The 21,394-nt window shown below is 34.1% G+C and overlaps 1 protein-coding gene across 2 annotated transcripts in view; it reads left to right on the top strand.

The window, feature by feature from the left end:
* The window catches only part of KLHL1 (kelch like family member 1), a 556,455-nt gene that overhangs the window by 328,092 nt on the left and 206,969 nt on the right, over positions 1-21,394 (top strand). For both annotated transcript variants that reach the window (XM_043997789.1, XM_043997788.1), the window contains one exon: positions 6,929-7,141. In XM_043997789.1, the coding sequence (XP_043853724.1) occupies positions 6,929-7,141 (213 nt within the window). The remainder of the gene's footprint in view (positions 1-6,928; positions 7,142-21,394) is intronic.

Here is a 21,394-nt window from a genome sequence, read left to right as displayed (position 1 = left end):
TGGTTGGTTGAGAGTAGTCTCTTGCTGACATGAGTAGTACACCAACACCAACACTTCATTCAGGGCCAGCCAGGTGTGGCCTCCATCCAATCATCCTTAAGTAGGTACTTAGTCAGTTTCTCATTCTCACCCAATTCAAACAATACTAAATCAATCAGGTGGGGCCCCTGGGCATCTGCCAAATTCCATTATTTTATTACACTAGAATTGCAAATAATAAGGTAGTATAAAAATGAAATAGACTAGAAAAGTAGGTAGAGGCAAGATATTGGAAGACTTAAAATGTCAGGCTAAAGATTTTTTTTCTTATCATAAATGCAATGTAAAACATGATTATTGGTTGGTGAGTTATATTATCAGATTTGCATTTTAGTAATATCAATTTGCTGTGGAGAATATCAATCTATGTGAAGTATGGAATGGAAAGAAGAGTGGCTGGAAGCAAGAATTATGAGGTTATCATAGTAGTCTTGGTGAGAGGTGATAAGTAGAGGTTGAGTGAGTGTAAAGATAAGGATAGATATAAGGATGCTATGCAAGTAGAATTACTCCAACATTTTAAACCTGGGTGATGGGATGTATGGCCATGGTCTTAATTGAAATAAGGAAGTATAGAGGATGATTAGCCTTAGGAATAAAATAAATAATAAATTTTATTTTAGACATAAGTTTTAGATGCCTACAGAGTATCCAGGTGGAGATGTCCAGCAGACAATTAGCAGTGTAGGCCCAAAGTTATAAATAGATTAGGGATTAATATAAAATTTGAGTGATGATGGCAAATCAACCTTTGGGAGCAAATGAGGCCACCAACAGACCATAGTTCCAGGACTGAGCTTTATGGGAAATACCTGTATCTATAGATAATGATCCAGCAAAAGAGAGTGAAAAAGAATGGTTGGACAATTAGGAGTTGAATCAGGAGAATAATATCATGAAAATCACTAGAGGATAGAATATTCAAGAGGTGGTGGTGGTTTATGCTGTCAAAAGCTAAGAGAGTAACAAAGGAGAAAAAGAAAGGAATGTGTTTTTAAGCCTACCATAGGCAAAACCTCGTGTAAGTGAAAAGTTATTTAATAGAGAATTGTGAGACTTTTAAATAAACCTTCATGCACAGTGTCAGGTATAGTACTCAAAAGCTTTAATCTCATTTTATGGTTTGACTTTAATGTTATGACCTTGGACATGTCACTGCCTCTCTGATACTGTTTCCTTTTTAGTAAAATGAGATTAGACAAAATCACCTTCAAGATCCCTTCTATGTCTATTCCCATAAATTATTGATTAGTCACATAGGACCAAACTGGCTAATCAAGAAACCTAGTCACGGGAAAGAATTCTGTATTTGGAATTTAAAAAACAAGATTTGAAACTTGGCTCTTCCAGTTACTACTTGTGTGGCCTGGGGAAGATCATGTAGCTTCTTTGGGCCTCATTTTCCAAATCTCAAAATCTGATGGAGTTGGACCTTAAAGACCCTTCCAGTTCAAAATCTATGATATGTGACCCTGTAACATGATACAATTTATCGCTAATTTGAAATCAATTGGACGCTGGAAACTCTTTGTCACAAACTGAAAAAAATTAAAACATGGTGTTTTCATGAAATTAATTTTGCCTTTCAAACTCTAATTCACTGAAATAAGCCCAAGGTTAAATTTAAGAAGTGTCTTCAGATGAAGATTTACATTCTGATTAGACTTAGGTCCTGAATAATGACCTTAGCATCATCTATGGATGCAAATGTCAAAATCTTAAAAAATAGAGCAAAAAAGTAAGAAGTGGCATAGCACAGACATCCCCCAATTTAACTGTAATGTTGGTTGGTAGAGGAAAATCTAATGATGGCAGAAGCTGGGCTAAATTAAATTAAAGTTTATAATAAATAAAGTATTATGTGATATTCCATCAAATGTTCAAAGCTAAGTAATACTGAATTCAGTAAACATGAGATCTAAACCAAATAATGTTGGTGGGTCCTTGCGTGGATGTTGCTAGTTTTAACATTGGCATTAAATTCAGTCTAACATCTTTAGTAGAAATCAAGAGAGGAAAAAAAAAGTAAAATGGAATAAAATAGTATATGACAAATTAGCTGTTGGCACTATCCTTCATCATAACAAAATTATAAAGCAAAGGAATAATTAAATGAAGATACAAATGAAAATGAATGTTTTAAAGTATGATCATAATATAGAGGAAAATTATATTCAACCAATTGTGCACGAAAATAGAATAAAAGTAATTTGATTAAAGTGGTCCTAAATTTTTCACCTATATGTTTATTAGAAAATAAAATACATGCCCACAAACACGCAAATATCTTTTTTTCCTAAATCTGTTTTTGTATTTCATTAGATCGATGACCTATTGATTCAGGCAGATAGATCAAACCTCTCCTGCCTTTTCATGTTGCCCAACAATAGACTTTGTCTGACTCTAAATCTGCCCAAAATCATTTAATTTGTCTTGGCATTCCATGGGCATTAGTGTAGCATTTAGAATATCTGTCTTTTATTTCTTGCTCTTGAGATAACTGGCCCACCTCCTTTACTGGACATTACTCTCTTTCCTGACATCTTTATGCTATTTTATGTCTGTAAAACATCATTTATAATATGCTTAATCCTCTTTTATCTACCATGTTCTTTCAGATGGAGATTTTGGTATATCACCTGATGCACATACACATAATACTTCTAGTGAAAAGTTTAATTTCTAGGATTAGATAATTTCTCAAATATAATCCATCCCCTATCTTCCTGTTCTTCAATTCTGAGTTCAATCTATTGTCTATTTATAGTGTCAATTCAAGACATAAGTACTGATAGTGGTGAGATATAAACATTTGGTGAACATAAAATCTCCCTGTTCTCTGTCACACTTGATATTAATTGTGAGGACTATCAAAATTATTTTTGTTTTAGAATCTTACAGATATGAGAACTTTATAAGAAAAAAAAGCTTTGAAGGTTAAGTGGTATTCTATCAAATCACATACGTATTTTTTACAGAGGGCAAGCAACATGCAGAATAAGATCTTGTATTAGCTATACAGTTCAGTGAATTGCATGATTATATAAGATGTTAAATATGGAATATAATTTACAAAACCTCCATGTTCCTTTCTAATGCTTTCATCAAAGGTGCCATTGATAATTTTTATATATATGTACATATATAAATATAATTGTATATGCACATACCCACATGTACATACATTATATATATAATTATCCATATACATACACACATATATATTTGTATATATATATTTTTTCTCATAAATCATCTTAAAAGTGAGAAAATATGTATATAGGTAGTAAACTATTGATATTGCTTTTATTAGTTTTTTGTTGGTGGTGGTCACCAACCTAATTGCTCACTTTATTTTCCTTTCAGATAGCTTCAAAAATGATCCCTCAACCACCTCATAATTTTGTCACCTATTGAATAGAGCTCTTCTGTGTGTATTCATGCACCTGCTTTTCTGGTGTTATTTCCTTTAGATCACTTTCCATTCCTTCATGCAATGCTTTAGGGACTGTTTTTTTAGAATCCAAATATATCAATTCCACTGGCATTGGCAGAGAATATTTGTTAGAAATTTTGGCATATGGTTTCTCTTTTTCATTTCTAGTCCACCTTTTGGAGGTAAACTCTAAAGAGATCAGAGATTGCCTGGAAAGCCCATCTGTTGGCAGAATTCTGCATCCTTCTTCTCTTCTTCCAAGCTCTTTTGGAGGACCTCCAGAAGGTGGACTACTCATCTATTTGTTGTCCTTCCAGTTTCATAATTAAATGTTCTTGGGAGGATCTGTCTTAAATGAGTATAACAAGGAGCTCCCTATAAACTCATTTTCCTTTTATTGTTTCTCACTATTTCATAAGGTTAATATTACTCATAATCTTCTAACATCCTCCTTTATATTTCACAAATAATGTCTATTCTAAGCTGGTTGTTTCCTTTATTTTTAGGATCCTGCTTGATAAAGAGATCAAGTGTTCCCTTGATTGGCTTCCTCATTGTCTTTATTGATCTGTACTAGTTAAAAAGATATAGGAGGGGCAGCTATGTGGCGCAGTAGATAAAGCAACGGCCCTGGAGTCAGGAGTACCTGAGTTCAAATCTGGCCTCAGACATTTGACACTTACTAGCTGTGTGACCCTGGGCAAGTCACTTAACCCCAATTGCCTCACCAAAAAAAAAAAATACAGGAAATTGTTAATGATTCATATTTATGGTAACATTTTATTCATTTCCCAATTTTTCTGGAGTCAATTAGTAACTTAATTGATATAGTTTGAAGGTATTTTTATTACAAGTACTATATTCTTATTTGTATTCTCCCCTCTAATTTTGTCTTCATTTTGGTCTTCCGATAAATAAATCATCTGTATAGAAAGCTGAGTGAGAAAAGATTCTCATATTGGTATCCAGTTGTTTCCTGTCAGTTATAGTCAATTACTTTTACTTTTTTTTTAAAATTCTTATGCAGTGCTCATTATGGTCAATATATCTCAATTCCTCTTTTGAAGAAAGCAATCATGATATCTAGGCATTAGGTTCATGTATGTCATAATGTGTTCATAATTGGGGAATAATTTGTCCTTTAATCTGACCGTTAAAATAATAACATTTGGTACCAGGGATTAAGTTTGTTATAAATATATTATGGCTACTTGGTTCATTTCAGAAAATGTAGGTACTGTATAAGAAAGAAAACTTTTTTATTTTTATTTTTATTTATTATTATTTTTTTTTAGTTAGATCTCTTCAAAAGTGGAATGGCCTGACCAGGATGTAGGGACTTGCTAAGAATTAGAATTTTTTAAGCTGAGGCTGGCCAACGAAGTAGTCTATTGTGGAAAGAATTCTTTTTTCAGCTACAAGTAGGACTAAATGACTTAGAAAAATCATGTAATTTCATTCATGTTTTACTCTTTTCTAGCTAAGCAGATTGATTACTAAGATCTTAGAATCTTAAATGTATTTACTTTTTAAATACATTTAAATTGATACATTTTGGTTTGATGAAACTTAAATTTCCTCCTGAATATGTCCATATATCACATCCTGGAGAACTATTCCAATTGATAAAAAAAGAAAAAGGAAAGGAAGCAACAGAAAGGGAGAGTCACTGACACTGATCAACACAGCAGAAAAACATGACTATATATACAATTTGAAAATCTGTTGACCTTTGTCTTCTCAATTATTTTCTTAGGATCATAGATTTATATTAAGAATTTAGTCTGGGACAGCTAGGTGGCACAGTGGATAGAGCACCAGCCCTGGATTCAGGAGGACCTGAGTTCAAATTTGGCCTCAGCCACTTAACACTTACTAGGTATGTGGCCCTTGGCAAGTCACTTAACCCCAATTTCCTCAGAAAACAAAAAAAAGAATTTAGTCTTACCACTCCACATTTAATAGATGAGCTAATTGATGCCAAAGAGAAGTAAATTCATTTTCATTAGACCACATAGGTAGTTTGTGACGGGGCTGAGATTTGAACTGAGATCTCTTGACTCCAAAACTAGCCTATTTTCTGTAATATTTCTAATTACTCTTCCACAGAGAAGCACTTCAAATATTAGCTAATAATTATTATCTTTCCCTTAATTCTTCTCTTTTCCACACTACCCATCCCTCGTTGCTTCCACTTATCAGGAGAGATTCTGTTCTCTAAAAGTACTATGGATTGAGATTCCTTCTTAAAATGTAGCACAAAAATCTAAGTAAATTTATAATTTGAGGATACATATGGGGGATAGAATACATTAGGATCGAAAAAAATTTAGTTTACAGAGAGATTATGAAGAACTTTAAATCTCATGCTAAAGAGCATGACATTTATAAAACATGTCTCCTGACTGAACACTTCCCGTCCCCACCCACCTTTTTAGTAACTTTCTACTTTTTCTTTTTTCCTACTAAAATGTAAGCTCCTTGAAAGCAGGGACTATCTTTTTTGTTCACATTTGTATTCTCAGAGTTTATTATAATGTCTGGCACATGATAATCATTTAAATGCTTAATGTTTATCTGAAATAGGCAATGGAGAGACATAGAAACCTTTGAGGTTATGATCAGACCAGGGAACTAGGAAGGCTGATCTGAAAATGGTGTATAAAATATATTGAAGGATTAGGGAATTGATACAGAGAGTCTGCTTAGGAGGAACTTATCGGTTTGGCAATTTTAAAAATCTTAGTTACATTTGGGCAGATTTGGCCCATAATTCTAGCCTTTTGAGATATTTTTGGATTTCACTTCTGTCATTTGATATATTGGCTATCAGTCGCAGCTTTCTGTCATCTACTAATTTTGATAAGTGAGCCATCTGTGTTGTTATTCAAGTTATTGATAAAAGTGTTGAAGAGAACAGTGTAGAGGATAAAGCCCTGAGACATGCTTTTCATCAACATAAAGTATAATTGTTTCTTTGCCTTCAGTTACTTCACCGGCTATGGACCTACTGTTATACTATCCATCCTTCTTGTTCTTATTGTTGTTTTTAATCCTAGAGTTGTTTTTTTAAACTTATTTTAATATGTATGTTAGTCCTCTGTTTAAAAACATGTGTTTCCTTCAGTAATTATTAAATGGAATTTCACTTGATGTTTCATCATACTCTATGTATGCTCCTTGCATACAGAAGCTCATCCTTACATATATAATTTGAAAGATAACCCTTCATTTCTTTTGTAGGATTCCCTTCTTTCCAGTTCATTTATCCACTGGTTACCATTACCACTCTTCCATTCACGCTCATTTCTGAAGGATTCGCTTTCAAGAATTATGTCTTAATGAGTGCAAAAGTTATTCTATGCTGCTTTTTCTTTGCTTTGCTTTCTGTGGTACCTGCCTTAACTAAATAAAAGCAAGCAGAATTTATGCTGAGATATTTTCTCTCTGCAGGAAAATATAATGGAAGTTATCAGAAATCAAGAGTTTTTACTCCTCCCAGCTGAGGAGCTCCACAAGCTGCTGGCCAGTGATGACGTGAATGTTCCTGATGAAGAAACCATCTTCCATGCTTTGATGATGTGGGTTAAGTATGACACACAGAGGAGATGCAGTGACCTAAGCATGCTTCTTGCCTTTATAAGACTGCCACTGCTTCCACCTCAGGTAATTTGATGTGACTGTCTTAATTGACATACAAAATTTCATGGTCAACAGTTAACATTTTACTCAAATGTTAACAATCCATTATCCAAATAAATTAGTTCATAATCCATTAATTCAATTTTTTTCTTGTAATTAATTTTTATAGTCTGAAAGTATATTTAGCTAACATCACCTGGAGGCACATTATCATTCTGTGACTAAGATAACATATTCTATGTTTCTCCTCTGTTTCCCTTTGGAGTTCATTTCCTGCATTGCAGCCATTTGTAGAATTTTTTTTCTGGTTAGAAAGGAGATACAGAAATAATGAGTTTTCCAATTGGAAAATGTTACATAGACAATAACTTTTTCAGGATAAGAAGTTGGAAGTATATAACCAGGAAAGAGAATAGTAATATACAGTTTCATAATATTTGACAAATTGCATCATAGTTTGGTCTATAGGAATTTTAAAAAATTTCATAAAGATGTATTAACAATCTTATTATAATTAAAGGAAATTTTGCAGATAAAAACATTTTACTACCTTACAAATATAATATTTTTTAAAAAATCTTTATTACTTTTATAGGCAAAGAAATATAATTGGTCACCCAAAGCACTATATACCCTAGTTTTCATGTCAGGTAAAGCTGTCATGCATATGTATATAGCTGTAGCAAAAGAGAACATGTCTTGCAGTGTTCTCGTTAGGAGCAAGTGATACCACCTAGGTACTCCCTCCATGCAACTGAAAGGAGTTCATGGTTTCCAGGACACATCAGTAATCTTATTTAAGGATAGGCAAAACTATCCTACCATTTAAATCTCATATTAGAAAAAGTAGTTATAATCTTAATGGAGCTATCTTGATTGTGGTTTTTCCCAGTCTTTCAATGGGGCTTTTAAAATGGGTAAGAGCTTTTTAGTGTTTTGTTGTGTTTAGGAAGCATTGTTGTTTTTTGTTTGTTGGGGGGGGGTGTTTGTTAATAGTTTCTTAATTTCTGGGACAATAGATTAAATCTGTTTCTGGTAGGAAATGGCCTTACCCTTGATTTAGGGGAAAGTGGGGAGGTTTCTTAAGTAAAGATCAAATCTTTTCATTTCTTGTCAGTGTGTTATTTCCTGTGAGTAGGTGGACCACTAGTGATTTGAATCACGTTAATATGATAGTAAATATAGCTAACAAATAAGATAAAAATTCAGAAGATTTATTTTCAATGAGCAGTAATCTAGAAGGGAGTTTATGTTGTGGGCAAATTTGTATGAGTGGTTAATGTAGAAAAGTAGAAAGTATTAGGAATATTAAAGTGTCTTCATCCCATAAGAGTATTAAAAAGCTACTGGATTTATGTGACAATAAGATGTAATTGTGCAGGACCTTTTCCCCTTATATGTGTAGGTAATAGTTATGAATATTCCTTATTTAAAGTCACAAGAGTTCAACCTTGATAAGGCTACAAAGAAGAAAATATGAGATAAAATATTAAATAAAATGGATGTGGGGAGATAGAATCAAAGTAAAACCAGAGACATGAACATTATGATGATAAGAATGATGGAATTTAGGCTGGGAACTCAAATGGCTTTTAGATCACAATGATATCCTTGTTCTTTAAAAAATCATTGGGCAATTCCCCTAACAATCTTAGGGGGAAATTTTCAATTACAATTATTTTATGTAATTTTATGTTCTCTTATTTTTGGACAGTACATCTTCAAATGTCTAATCTTTAAGGGGCACATAATAACTTTTGTTTTGATACTCTTTATATATTATAAGTGGGCATGTATTTTATATAATCTTGAAGACTAGTGATATGAAAAAGGAAAAACATGACATTGATCATAATTATATAAAATAGATTTCAGGAGAATATATGATTACAAAAGAAAAAGAAATAAAAAGGGGCAGTCAGTAGTGACTATTTTTTGTCCTTTTTGAATAGGGCATCTGATATTGAAGACGAGTTGACTTTGTTATCAAAAAAAAACTAGACAAAATTGCAGAATGGAAGGAAAAGGATAATTGAACTGATGGTATAGGAAAAGATAAATGATTCCTATTAACATTAGAAATAAGTGAAGGATAGAATTAAACTTAATACCTTCCTTGAACTGCTTGACTACTCTAGATTTCCAAATCTTAACTGGATTGTTTAAAACTGTGGACATAATTGTCATTTCAGAGAGTATTACTGTAACTGGAATTATATTCCTAACGGATGCCAGGTCATACATATTTGTCTCCCATGAGATCCATTGGAATAGCTTATGTAATTTTCTAGTTCCCGTCCTATTAACGGCATAATCTAAAAAGGCATGGTAGCTCAGTCAGATGAATAATATATGACAAACTCAAAAATTATGACTTTTAATTCTCTGCATTGCATTTACTGATTTTCATGATACTATCTGTGCCTCAGTTTTTGTTTTGAAATCTATTAAGAAATCATATAAATAGATTAAAACCATGTTAGTCTTATGGACATAATTAAAAGTAAAACAGCATGCCAATATACTAATTATGTGCTATATGTATTTGTGTATATATAAACATCTCTATAAACACACATATGATAAATGATGCTCAGAGGAATGTCATCTGTTCACACCCAGAGACTTCCAGGAATAGCACAAATGAATTGATTAACATTGCAATGATATGATTCTTGAAATTTGGTAATACTCCTCTTTTGAAAAGACAATATCCTAATGGATTTTGTCTCATGGATAACTGAGTGCTATTTTGACTAAGTAGATTGATAAATTAATGACATTCCTTGAGTGTTGACTAACAGATGTTGCCAACTTTGAAGGAAGTTTCTAACAAAGTACTACAGGACTCTATAAATGACCCTATTAAATTCTATAGATTTGACAATTTGGATTAAACTGCAAATGGCATGCTTATCAAATTTTCCAATGACATGATTTTCAGATAGAAGTATTAACATAAAGGATAATATGAGTCTGAAAACAATAAAGAAATGTATATAGATCCTTTTTTAAAGTAAATACATTGAATGAGTCCAATCTTGTACTTAATTAAAAGAAAACATTTGCACAAGTGTTAAATTGATAAGATGTCACTCAAAACAAAAAAGACAGCAATTTTAATTACCTGCAAATTCAATAAGTCTGAACAATGTGATTGATAGAATAAATAAGGTGTTTTCAGATGCATTAAAAGAAATATAGTGTTATAACAGAAGAAGTTATAGTTCTACTTTTGCCTTCCATGGTCAAATTATTGCGTGTCTCAAAGTCACCATTGTTAATAAACACCTACTATATATGTGCAAACTTGAAAACATAGAGGCTATATAAACACTTCTTTTTAAGTTTTTAATTCTAAATTCTCTTCCTCCAGCCTCTCTCCTACTCCTTGAGGCAAGCAATATGATATCAATTATACATGGGAAATCATGTAAAACATATTTTCATATTAGCCATATTACAAAAAAGGGAAGAAAACTAAAGAAATTGAAAAAAACATACTTCAATTTGCACTTACAGTTCATCAGTTTTCTCTCTGGAATTGGATTGCATTTATCATAAGGCTTTTCAAATTGGATTCTAAACGTTTCCCTCTCCCTCACCCTGTATGACCAAGAAGTTATTAAGTACTTTTTTAAATTTAATTTTTAATTTATTTATTGTTTTAGTGAGGCAATTGGGGTTAAGTGACTTGCCCAGGGTCATGCAGCTAGTAAGTGTTAAGTGTCTGAGGCCGGATTTGAACTCAGGTACTCCTGACTCCAGGGCCAGTGCTCTATCCACTGTGCCACCTAGCTGCCCCTATTAAGTACTCTTGAAATTTTCATTTCACTACTTCACCAGACCTTACCCTTCCAACTTTCAAGGTTATAATTAGGGTTAATTCAAACCATCATTCCCTTACCTAGCTTGTTGAAATAGATGCCTACCAGTCTCCTGAAACACAATCTCTATCTCATCCAAAATATAACTGGCTCCATATAACTAACCATGTGATGAAGCTCTTTAGCTTAGTTCAAGGTCATTCCAAAAAACCTGTAAGTTTCAGCCTTCTCTAATATAGATGACTATAGAAGAGAGGGGAAATTATGACCTTTTGAATTTAAAAGGTTCATTGGTCTCATTGGCACCCCAGTATTGCAGAGATCAGGTTAGCATCCAATACCACATCAATGCACAGAAACATGAAAATAGTTAAGACCACTCCCTACGCCTCTTGCTATCCCATCATTTTTAGGTGCAGAACCTGAGAAACAAGGGGTGACTTCTGGGAGTGACCTATAGAAATTGAGCTATGTGTTGATCATCCGTACCAGCAGAGATTGAAGTGGCATATGGGAATTATGCTCCCAGAGTATTAGAGGAATTACTTTAATATTTTTTCTTGCCATACTTTTTTTTAAAAAAGATAATTAAGTGATAAGTAGTTAAATGGAACTGGAAGTATGAGTCATAGGCCTCTAAAAGATGGAGGCTTGAGCTGACATCAGAGAAAATAACACCCACAAAATCCTTGGGATATATAAGAACCCTGAGGGAATGATATAACAGATCTGGCCCTGAGAGAGTGAAGCCAGGGCTGATGTTATAGCAAACTCTGTTTAGAATGAAATATTTTGAATCAATGATCTGCCAAAAAAGTGCTTAGTAGACTCTCAAAAGTGTTGAACTTCAAAAAATAAGTGTTATCTATATTGTGCTGGACTGAATTTATCCTAGATAAAGTGGTAATTATTTTTTTTGTAAAGGTTCTTTCTCCTACTAATAGAAGAGGGAGGTGGAGAAAGGTCTTCAGCCTTTTACCACATTGGCAATACAGTGATTGATCAGACACCAGTGCTGTAAAGTTTCTGTTGTTCACAAAAATTACAGCCACAACTAAAAAACCTAATGAAAATGCAAGCCAAATGAAATGAAGCAAATCAATATCAAAAGATCTTTTGTAAATAACCACCTAAGATTTATATACTTTGTTTCATTCTTGATATATATATATATATATATATATATATATATATATATATATATGTTTGATTTTATTTTCCAACATTAAGCACAAATTAAAGGATGTTCTGCCAAATGTGACAGGTTGAGAAGTTTATCACCTCAAAATGTATGCTCTTTCCTTTATTTTATCTGTCATTGTCTGTTCTAGAGCAAGAAAACACTTATTTCATGTAAAGTGAACTACAATATGTGTGTGTGTATGTGTGTGTGTGTGTGTGTGTGTGTGTGTGTGTAAATAGTTGGACACTAGCAATGCCAAATCCATGACATTCATTTTAGTTTCATTCATCTAACGTTTATCTAGTTTCCATTCTTAAGCTTTGTTGTGTCATGTTATCCTTTGACTGTATGGTGAAGGCTATCCACCCTATATCAGAATAATGTTTTTAAATACATGGATTACAAACTAAATCACAGGTTAGTGAAAACAAAGCTGTATTTTTTTTTCCTGCATTCATCCTGAAAGTATGTTTGGGGATTTTTGTGGTTATTATTCAGTTGTTTCATTCATGTCCAACTCTTTTCAACTCTGTTGGGGTTTTCTTGGCAAAGATACTGGAGTTTCTTTGCCATTTCCTTCTCCAGCTCATTTTACAGATGAGGAAATTGAGGCAAACAAGGTTAACTGTTTTGCCCAGGGTGACACAACTAATAAGTGTCTGAGGCTGGATTTGAATTCAGTTCTTGGTGACTCTGGGCCCTATATCCACAGCATCACCTAGTTGTCCTATGTTTGTGGACAGAAGACCTGAACCTGGATTTTACTGATATAAGGAATTCATAGGTGATGAAACTTGCTCCACCAATGCAGGTAAACAATATCTCTAGAATTTATAATCCTAGAAAGCTGCCTAGGCAGAGGTGACAAGCACACAACCTGTGAGTCACATGCTGCTTTAAAATTTCCAAATTGGTAGAGTGGAAGAAAAAAAACAAATTAAATTATAATTAGGAAATATTTAACAAAAATAAATAAAAACACAAGGAAACATAGAAAACATTACATTTTAGAACTAGGTTGAATATGTAGCCCTCAGGAAATCCTGTGTACAGATTAGTGGCCCCAATTTGAGTTGGACACCATTAGCCTAGAGCACTGAGAAATGAAATGATGTGCCCAGGGTTACACAGACTGTTTCAGTCAGACATTGAACCACCCACGTCCTCCTGCCTCTGAGACCAGCTCTATACAGTGTGCTTTACTCCCTCTATCATCATAAGACAGTTGATTTATCCTTATTACTATTTAAGTTCATTATAACCATCACATTAACAAGAAAATCTGCAAAGTAAGCAGCACTATACACTTAAGAGGCCTAGGCATATAAGGGGAAACAGAAATTTATGAACTCATATTAAATATAAAGTAATCAGCGTCTATGAACATATACACACACACACTGAATCTTAGACTATGGGGGGAGGTATTGCCTAGAAGGTTGGAGCATGCTTAGTGTTTCTATTTAGAAGTGCACATTTGTTTTCTTGGGATCATCTTCTCTGTGAAATTCTCTTCTATGAGCTGCGGAAGCAGTATCCCTGCTGAGCCTGGTGGTGCACACCTGCGGTCCCAGGGAGCAGGGAGACAAAAGGCTGGTGCATCACCTGAGCTCAGAAGTTCTGAGCTATGGTGTGCTAATCCTATGGGGTGCTCACACTCATTTCAGCATGAATATGTTGAGCCTGTTCCTAGAAGATATCATCTAGGAATCTCTCCTTAGGCACCCTGGAGATAACAAGGCCCAAACTGGAAATAGAACAGAGTGATGCTCCCCAGCCTATTAAAGTGGGATCAGGACTGGAGTCTCTTTTCCTTGAGACTAGCAGAGAGGGAACCCTAGTCTTTAAAAACAAACAAACAAACAAAAAACTCTAATACTCACTATCAACCTTGATTCTTTTTTTTTAAGTTCTCAGAAGGTATCCTTTATTGACTAGAGTTGAATTGGAGCTGAGCAGTTTGTTCTTGTTGTTGTTATTGAATTGGAAGTACATGTATCTAGGATCAGTGAATAAGTAATAAGCATTTATTAAGTACCTATTATGGGTCTTGCTCTGTGCTAACCACTAGAGATACTCAGACAGCCCCAATACTCAAGAACTTCATAGTCTGTTGAGGGAGATAACATTTTAACTAGGTAAAAATAAAATTATGTATCTAGAGAGAATAGATAAAAGGAAAGGAATTAGCTCCTGGGGGTATTAGGAAAGGTCTCTTGCAGAAGCTGGGATCTGAACTGTCTAGGCACACTATAGGCCATGACTAGTATGAACCAAACAAAGGCATTTCCTCTCACTTCTTCCAACCTTTCTCTAGCAGTCATAACCCTCCTCTCATGAGTCTTTAACTCATTTCCTCTCCATTGGTTCTCTACTCTGCCTAGAGACATCCTTGAATCTCCTAAGTTCTAAAATAAAAATTTAAGAAAGCTAACTTTTCTATCCCCACTACTACTCATTCGATCTCTTTTTCTTCACTGTAAATCTTTTTGAAATAGTTTTCTATAACAGATTTGTCCAGAAAGGGGAGCCCACAGTCTGAATGCTCATTACCATCTCTTCCACACCCTTCCATTCCCTCTCCTTTTTGGAAGTTCACTCTATTGAGATATCTGTCCTAATCTTAGTGATTTATCTACTTGCTCCCTGGTTATCACTACTTTTGCAAGGAGTTCAATATCTGGTCCCATAGTCTTTCTTTCCACCTCAATCCCTGCTTTAAGACATATTTGAATACATGATGGTGTTCTTCCAGACATCCTTAATTCTTTGTTCATCAGGCTTTTAAACTCCACATTCTTCCCTTTAAACTTACCCAAACCACAGATGGAGATGGATTATATCCTTGATTTTGTCATCACCCATAAATATGAAACCTAGAAAACTGAAATTAATTGTTGGGCTCCTTAAAATATCTATGAAAATGAATGTTATATTTTTCATGGTAAACAGTTTATATATATATATATATATATATATATATATATTTTTTTTTTTTTACTAAAAAAAAGCATGTGCAACTACCAGTAATACTAGAAATGAATTTTTCAACAATAAGACTTGTCAAATTTTCCCTTCTTTTGCATATATTGTGTGAATTTGTAAAAGTCCCAAGTTGAGCAAATAAAATACCCTCCATTCTCAATTAAATATCCTGAAGGATTTTGTAAGAACATTTCAGAACTTCTTATTTTCAGTCATTGTTTAGAATACTTGGTAGATTCCATGTTGATGCCACTGATATTACTTTTCTCAGAAATGTTCATTTTTCACATAGTTTATCATTCACATTTTAATAGACAGAAAGAATGACTATTTTTTTAAATTATAAAGAAGCACTTTAAAATTACTTTGAAATTGCTTCATAATTAAAAAATTCCCTAAGAGAAAAGGAAGCAAAACTCAGACAGTGTGAAAGAATCTCAAGTGAATTTAGTTTTATCACCAATGTGCAGAAATTACTGTTATTGAGATTTTAATTTCCAACACTAAGACAAATAAAGCAGTATATCATTTTAATACTTTGGAAAACAGAAAGAAAATACCCCCTAGAGAAGAGCAAGTTCAACATTAATGACTAGCCAGAGGATGGTGGGTAAACTTTGTTTCTCCTACCAAAGTGGAAGAAAAAACCCTGCATGATATTGCAAAATGGAATCAGTCATTCTAAGATAATTTGAGAGTTATCACTGGATTAACTGTCTGACTCCATAGACTGAATAGTTTTAAATGATTTTTTTCAAGTTTTCAGCCCAGTATATTTAGTATAGTATGTTTTAAAACATTAGTCCCAGAAAAATCAAAATTACCAATAATCCAAAGTATCATAGAATACCTCATGATAAGCATAAAAATAGATTGTAGCATTTAGTGTATTTTTTAAAAATTATTATTACTACTGTATTTTATAAATTACTTGCTTGCTATTTATATATTAATGGCTATTACACCAGTTTCAGGAGTAACATATTATTAATATTATTAATTTGCAGGACAATGAAGGTTAAGTGACTTGCCCAGGGTCACACAGCTAGTAAGTGTCAAGTATCTGAGGTCAGATTTGAACTCAGGTCCTCCTGAATCCAGGGCTGGTTCTTTATCCACTGCACCACCTAGCTTCCCCTGTAAGCATTGATTATTAATTAATATTGGAGAGCAGTAAAGTATTGATGGCATGTTTCCCTTATTTCTCATGGTCCCAGGCCTTTAGACCTACATTATCCTAAGAGGAAGAGCATGTACCAAGTGAAAGTGAGGGCAGAGGGAGGGGCAAGAGAGGGGAAAGAAGCTGACCCTGTTATTGGCCAAGAGTTTTATCATCTTTAGATAGAAGTAGGTCATTGTACATTGATCTAAGCTAATTGGTTAGCATCATTCAATTCCATTGATTGACATGACTTGAGGGTGGTCTAAATAAAAATGAACTCTACCAATGATATAAGGGTAAAGTATGCAAAAGACCCTCCCTAAAGGGCAAGGGCAAATTCCAGTACCTAAGTGTGGTTTGATCAGTTCACAGAGCTAGACAAAAGAGTCTATCTCCATTTCTTTTGTTCCCTTGGGTTTGTCCCAGATAAGATTTGCTGAAGTTCTTCAAGAACTGGACTTTTTAGAGTGGGTTGGGTGGGGGAAGAAAGGGCTGAAACTGATCTCTGGGTCCCCCCAAGAAATTCTTTATTAATAATTATTATCTCACATTAGCCACACAAGCTTTATATTCTAGATATATCATAGAAAATATTATCAAAAATACTTTTGACTAGGAAAAAGACATCCGTAGTTAGAATGATAAAAATATGAGTAAAGTAAATATTCTTGGGATATTAACAACATCAAATCAGAGAAAGTTCTCTCACATATAAAATGTGTCCATTTTGGAGAATATATGGATTTTTTACACAACTTTCCAAACAAACCTTCATAACACATAGTTACTATGTTCATTTCCCTTGAAACCCTCAGACATTCCCAGTTGCATCTACGATAAATTACAAACCTCTTAGCCTGGTATTCTCAGGTAACCAAAATCTACTTTTAATACTTATATTGAATTCTCCCCCTCACTTATGCAAAGTTGCAACCAAAATGGACCTTCCCTGATCCCCCAGTCACTAATGATCTCTTCTACCTAAAACATAACACAATGCTATACCTTTACTTCCCTTGAACAACTATAGTTTATTTTTACACATGTGTTATATATTTTCATAATCAAGTATAGGCTCTATGAAGGTAGATGCCACATTTTATCTAAATACCTCCAGAGGTTAATAGTTATATAATCGATAAGCACTGATGAATTGAATCAAGTTGACTTAGACACTGGAATTGGATACCAGTCAGTATTTAAAAAAAAAAGTTAGGAATGATTCTACTTGAAATTATTGAATTAGACATCAGAATCCCTCAAGATTTGTTCTAGCTCTATGATTTTCTTTGACTTAAAATGTCTTATGAACTTGTCTTTGGTAATTTAGAAAAGCAGTGTATTTAGTGAATTCTCTAAGTTGACCTACAAAAACCTGGGAATAGAGTCATAAATAATAATGAATTTGTTAGTCTCTATTCAGTCAAGTGTGGGAGTTTTCCACGCCATTAAACAACTATCCAATTTGCTGCAATTCAGCATAAGTGCCAAATTATTTTCAAAAGAAGCTTAGAAATAAGGGTGGCATATTTCAGGTCAGGGCTTAGGTAGCAGTGAATATTTAATGGAGAAGGGGGAACACCTGACATCTGGTTTCAATGAGTATTCATTTATAATATTATATACTATGAAAATCAAAAATGCATTTCTCAAATGACCTGTACTCCATTGCTTTCCTACTTCCATAAAGTATAGATGTATGTGTGTGTTTATATGTATTAATGTTAATATTGAAGCTGTGTGTTCCTGTGTCTGCAGTATATGGGACTAAGGATTTGACAGGTAGACAGGACTAGAATAGAAAATAAAACCCTGGTTGTGGCCTGACTAATAATTTGCAATACAAATCTATGTTTTTCCTCTCTGGTGAATTTATTGTTGACCTCGCTTCAGGATAAGCGAGTGCCATCTCCTCTTTAAACAAATAGTACTCATGTTTCTGTCCTTTTGATATTGATCAAATCTTTTGCATGCAGGAATGCCTTACTCAAATGCAGTTTGGCCTCCAACTACCTATTTTTCTGATCATCAAAATTATTCCTAAAATGCTATGGCAAAGGACAGAGGAGATAAATCTGTTCCTTAAAAATCTTCCTTTCGTAACTAAGTTTGTAACAAAACATGCTTATGTTCACTTGCCATTTATCTTTTCTAAGTTATGCTTTTTTCAAAATAATAGGTATCTGATTTTTTGGAATCACCTTAAGGGTGGTAAAATTTTTGGCCAGGGGATATGGAGTATGGTGAAATATTTGGCTTCATATAGAGCTCAGGTCATTTTTATTTACTGGATTATTTAAAAAATATTTTTCCTTACTACAATTTTAATATTTTGTGGTTTTTATATTGCAAAATGATCTATAATAAGTTATGGGACATAAATAATTTTATTAATACCCTTAGTGAATGCAAAAATTGGTTAATGTATCTATAAATATATTACATAGTACCCTTGAAACATATACCATGCATATATGTGTATATATGTATGTTTTTGTAGGTAGAGATATATATCTATATGCATATGGATGTATCATATGTGTGTGTACATCTAGACCAATGATTTCATCTACGTTTGGGCCTTTTAATATGAAAACTCCCTTCACTGATACTAACTGAAAATTCTTTTCTAATTTCTAGTCTTAGAGAGTTTCTTTTGTGACTTAGCTGTGGTCACACAGTTCTTCATTCAAACCCAGGTCTTTCTGATTTTAAAGGCACCCTCAGTCCATAAACTTATGCTGCCTGTCACTTGAATTGCATAATTAACCAGATTATGTGCATAATTGAGTAATTAGGTCATTATTTATTAATCCTATTACTTAAACAATGTAGAGCTCAAAAAGAGGTAGAGATTGCTTTCAGGAAAAATACCTAGTTATTTAAAACCAAATAATAAAATAATAACTTTAATCAATAAAAACTGTTGACCATATTTTAAACATTTCAAATGTTTTCACGTTGACTGTAGAATGATATACTCTTGGTATATTTTTCAAGTGTACAAAACAATTTTCCATTTGACAATTTACCAGACTTGAGTTAAATTGACAGATGTCACAAAAGCATAGAACCACTATGTTTCTTCTTCAGAGACATTTTGTGAAGTTGCAATTTTTCCAGAAGATGAGCTGAACACACGATTAACACAGAATGCCTGAGTCTAGGACTCCTAAAGATTAGCCTGGAGCCATTTCTGAGGTGCTGTGATCTTGACAGGGCCCCTGTACCAAACAAGATCATGTTGCATCATTGCTTGTATAACTGAAGAACAAGAAGGCTCTGTGGGAAAAACTCAAAACAAACAAACAAAAAGAGTTGTTAATTCAGGAAATAAAATCACTTTTCCCACCAAGGTAGCAAACAGATATGTAAAAGATATAGATATCAGTATTATATACACATACATATATGTATAAATATGTGTGTAAATATACATATACATATATATATATTTTAACCTAATAGTTGATTGTCACAGTAGAGTTCTCACACAAATGGAAGACATACAAACCTAGCACACTTACAATCACTTGATTGAGACAATATATTGGAATCTAAAAAACACAGCCCACTCTGTGGTCTATAGAAGTGAGTGGTGATAATACTGGGAATCTAGATGTCACAACAGATCAAGCCCATGTTCTGATGTGACAGACTGAAATATTGAAATGTCCAGGTACATAGTAATTTTGCCCCTGGATACATGTGAATGGCTCGTGATTATCACCACTTCCTTCCTCACACACATCCCCCAGAGAAAGAACACTTTCATAGAGTACTGAGAGATTGTGTCCTAGCCCTAAGCAAGAGCTGCTTCACTACTAACAGAGCTTTCCAGCTCCTAATGCCTTGAACAAAGGGATACAAGGAAATGTACAAGATAAGGTCAACCATGAAATGAGTGCCAGCCACACCCAATGAAGTAAGACCAGGGAAGGGGATGAAGACTGCTTTTTCCTTTACATTTCCTGCATCACATTCATTATCCCATACATACCCCCCCCCCAGCAGTTAAGCCTCTTGAGTGAGCAAACACAATTAAAAATGAATAATTTATGTTACATTCCCCCCCTTTACATTTCACCTCTACAATCTACCCAGAGCTGTGGAGACCTGCTGAGTTAATGGCAGCTACTATGACCTCACTGGTCCTCCACTTGACTTGGGGGTGAGCAGAAGGGGAGTGTTTTGCCATTCACCTTCTCCTTTGGAATTGTTTTTTTTTTCCCCTTCTCTCTCCTTCACAATTTTTAAAACTGCTTCTGTAAAGACTCCATCTTTACTACTGATCCTATGTTATCTTCCTTTTTCTCCACAGTTAGGAAGAAATAGCAGTCTCAGGGACTTTAGGGACTCCATGTCCTCTACAATGCTGCCAGTCCAACAAAGCCTTGTCTGGAAGAACTGTTACCCTAGTACATGTGTTTTCTTTGTCTCTTCTCCGCTCTCACACTCGCTCTCACTCTCTCACTCTCTCTCTCTCCCTTCCCCTTTTTCTTCCTGTCTCTGTCCCTTTGTCTTTCTCTGTTTCTGACTGTCTCTTTCTCTTCTCTTTCTCTCCCTGCCATAGGGGAAGAAACACATATGTTTCAGAAAATATTTCTTTCATGGGAGTGGGGGTTGGTGGGGAACCTGAGCTCATGTGAAGCTTTTTCCAACCTCAACCTTCCTTTCCTGGAACAGTTCATCACAACTTGAGGCAAAAGTACATGGCAGAAGTAGACATGTACTTGTACATTTCTTGACAGAAGAAAGCCTGAAAGTGAATTTTCCAAATTTAACAAATGGTAGAAATTGAGGGTACGGATAGATTTTCCCATAGAACAAATGAGTCAGACATGTTGACTACTTGGTCCAAGAAATGATTGTTCATAGACAATATTCTAGAGGCCCAAAACCTATGTGGAAGGGGGGAACCTGAATCCCCTAAAAATCATGATGCTACATTATAGTCTTCTAGCCAGAAAGGGATATTTCCTGGGAAGCATCGGACTTAGGAATTTCTTTTTTTTTCTTTTTTTTTTTCTTTTGTGGGGTAATAAGTATTTAAGTGACTTGCCCAGGGTCACACAGCTGGTGTCAAGTGCCTGAGGCTGGATTTGAACTCAGGTCCTCCT

The sequence above is a fragment of the Dromiciops gliroides genome, chromosome 3 (assembly GCF_019393635.1).
Source record: "Dromiciops gliroides isolate mDroGli1 chromosome 3, mDroGli1.pri, whole genome shotgun sequence".
In the NCBI taxonomy this organism is placed as follows: Eukaryota; Metazoa; Chordata; class Mammalia; order Microbiotheria; family Microbiotheriidae; genus Dromiciops; species Dromiciops gliroides.
Note: the sequence above shows the minus strand (reverse complement) of the source record. Positions and strands in the feature narration are given on the sequence as shown.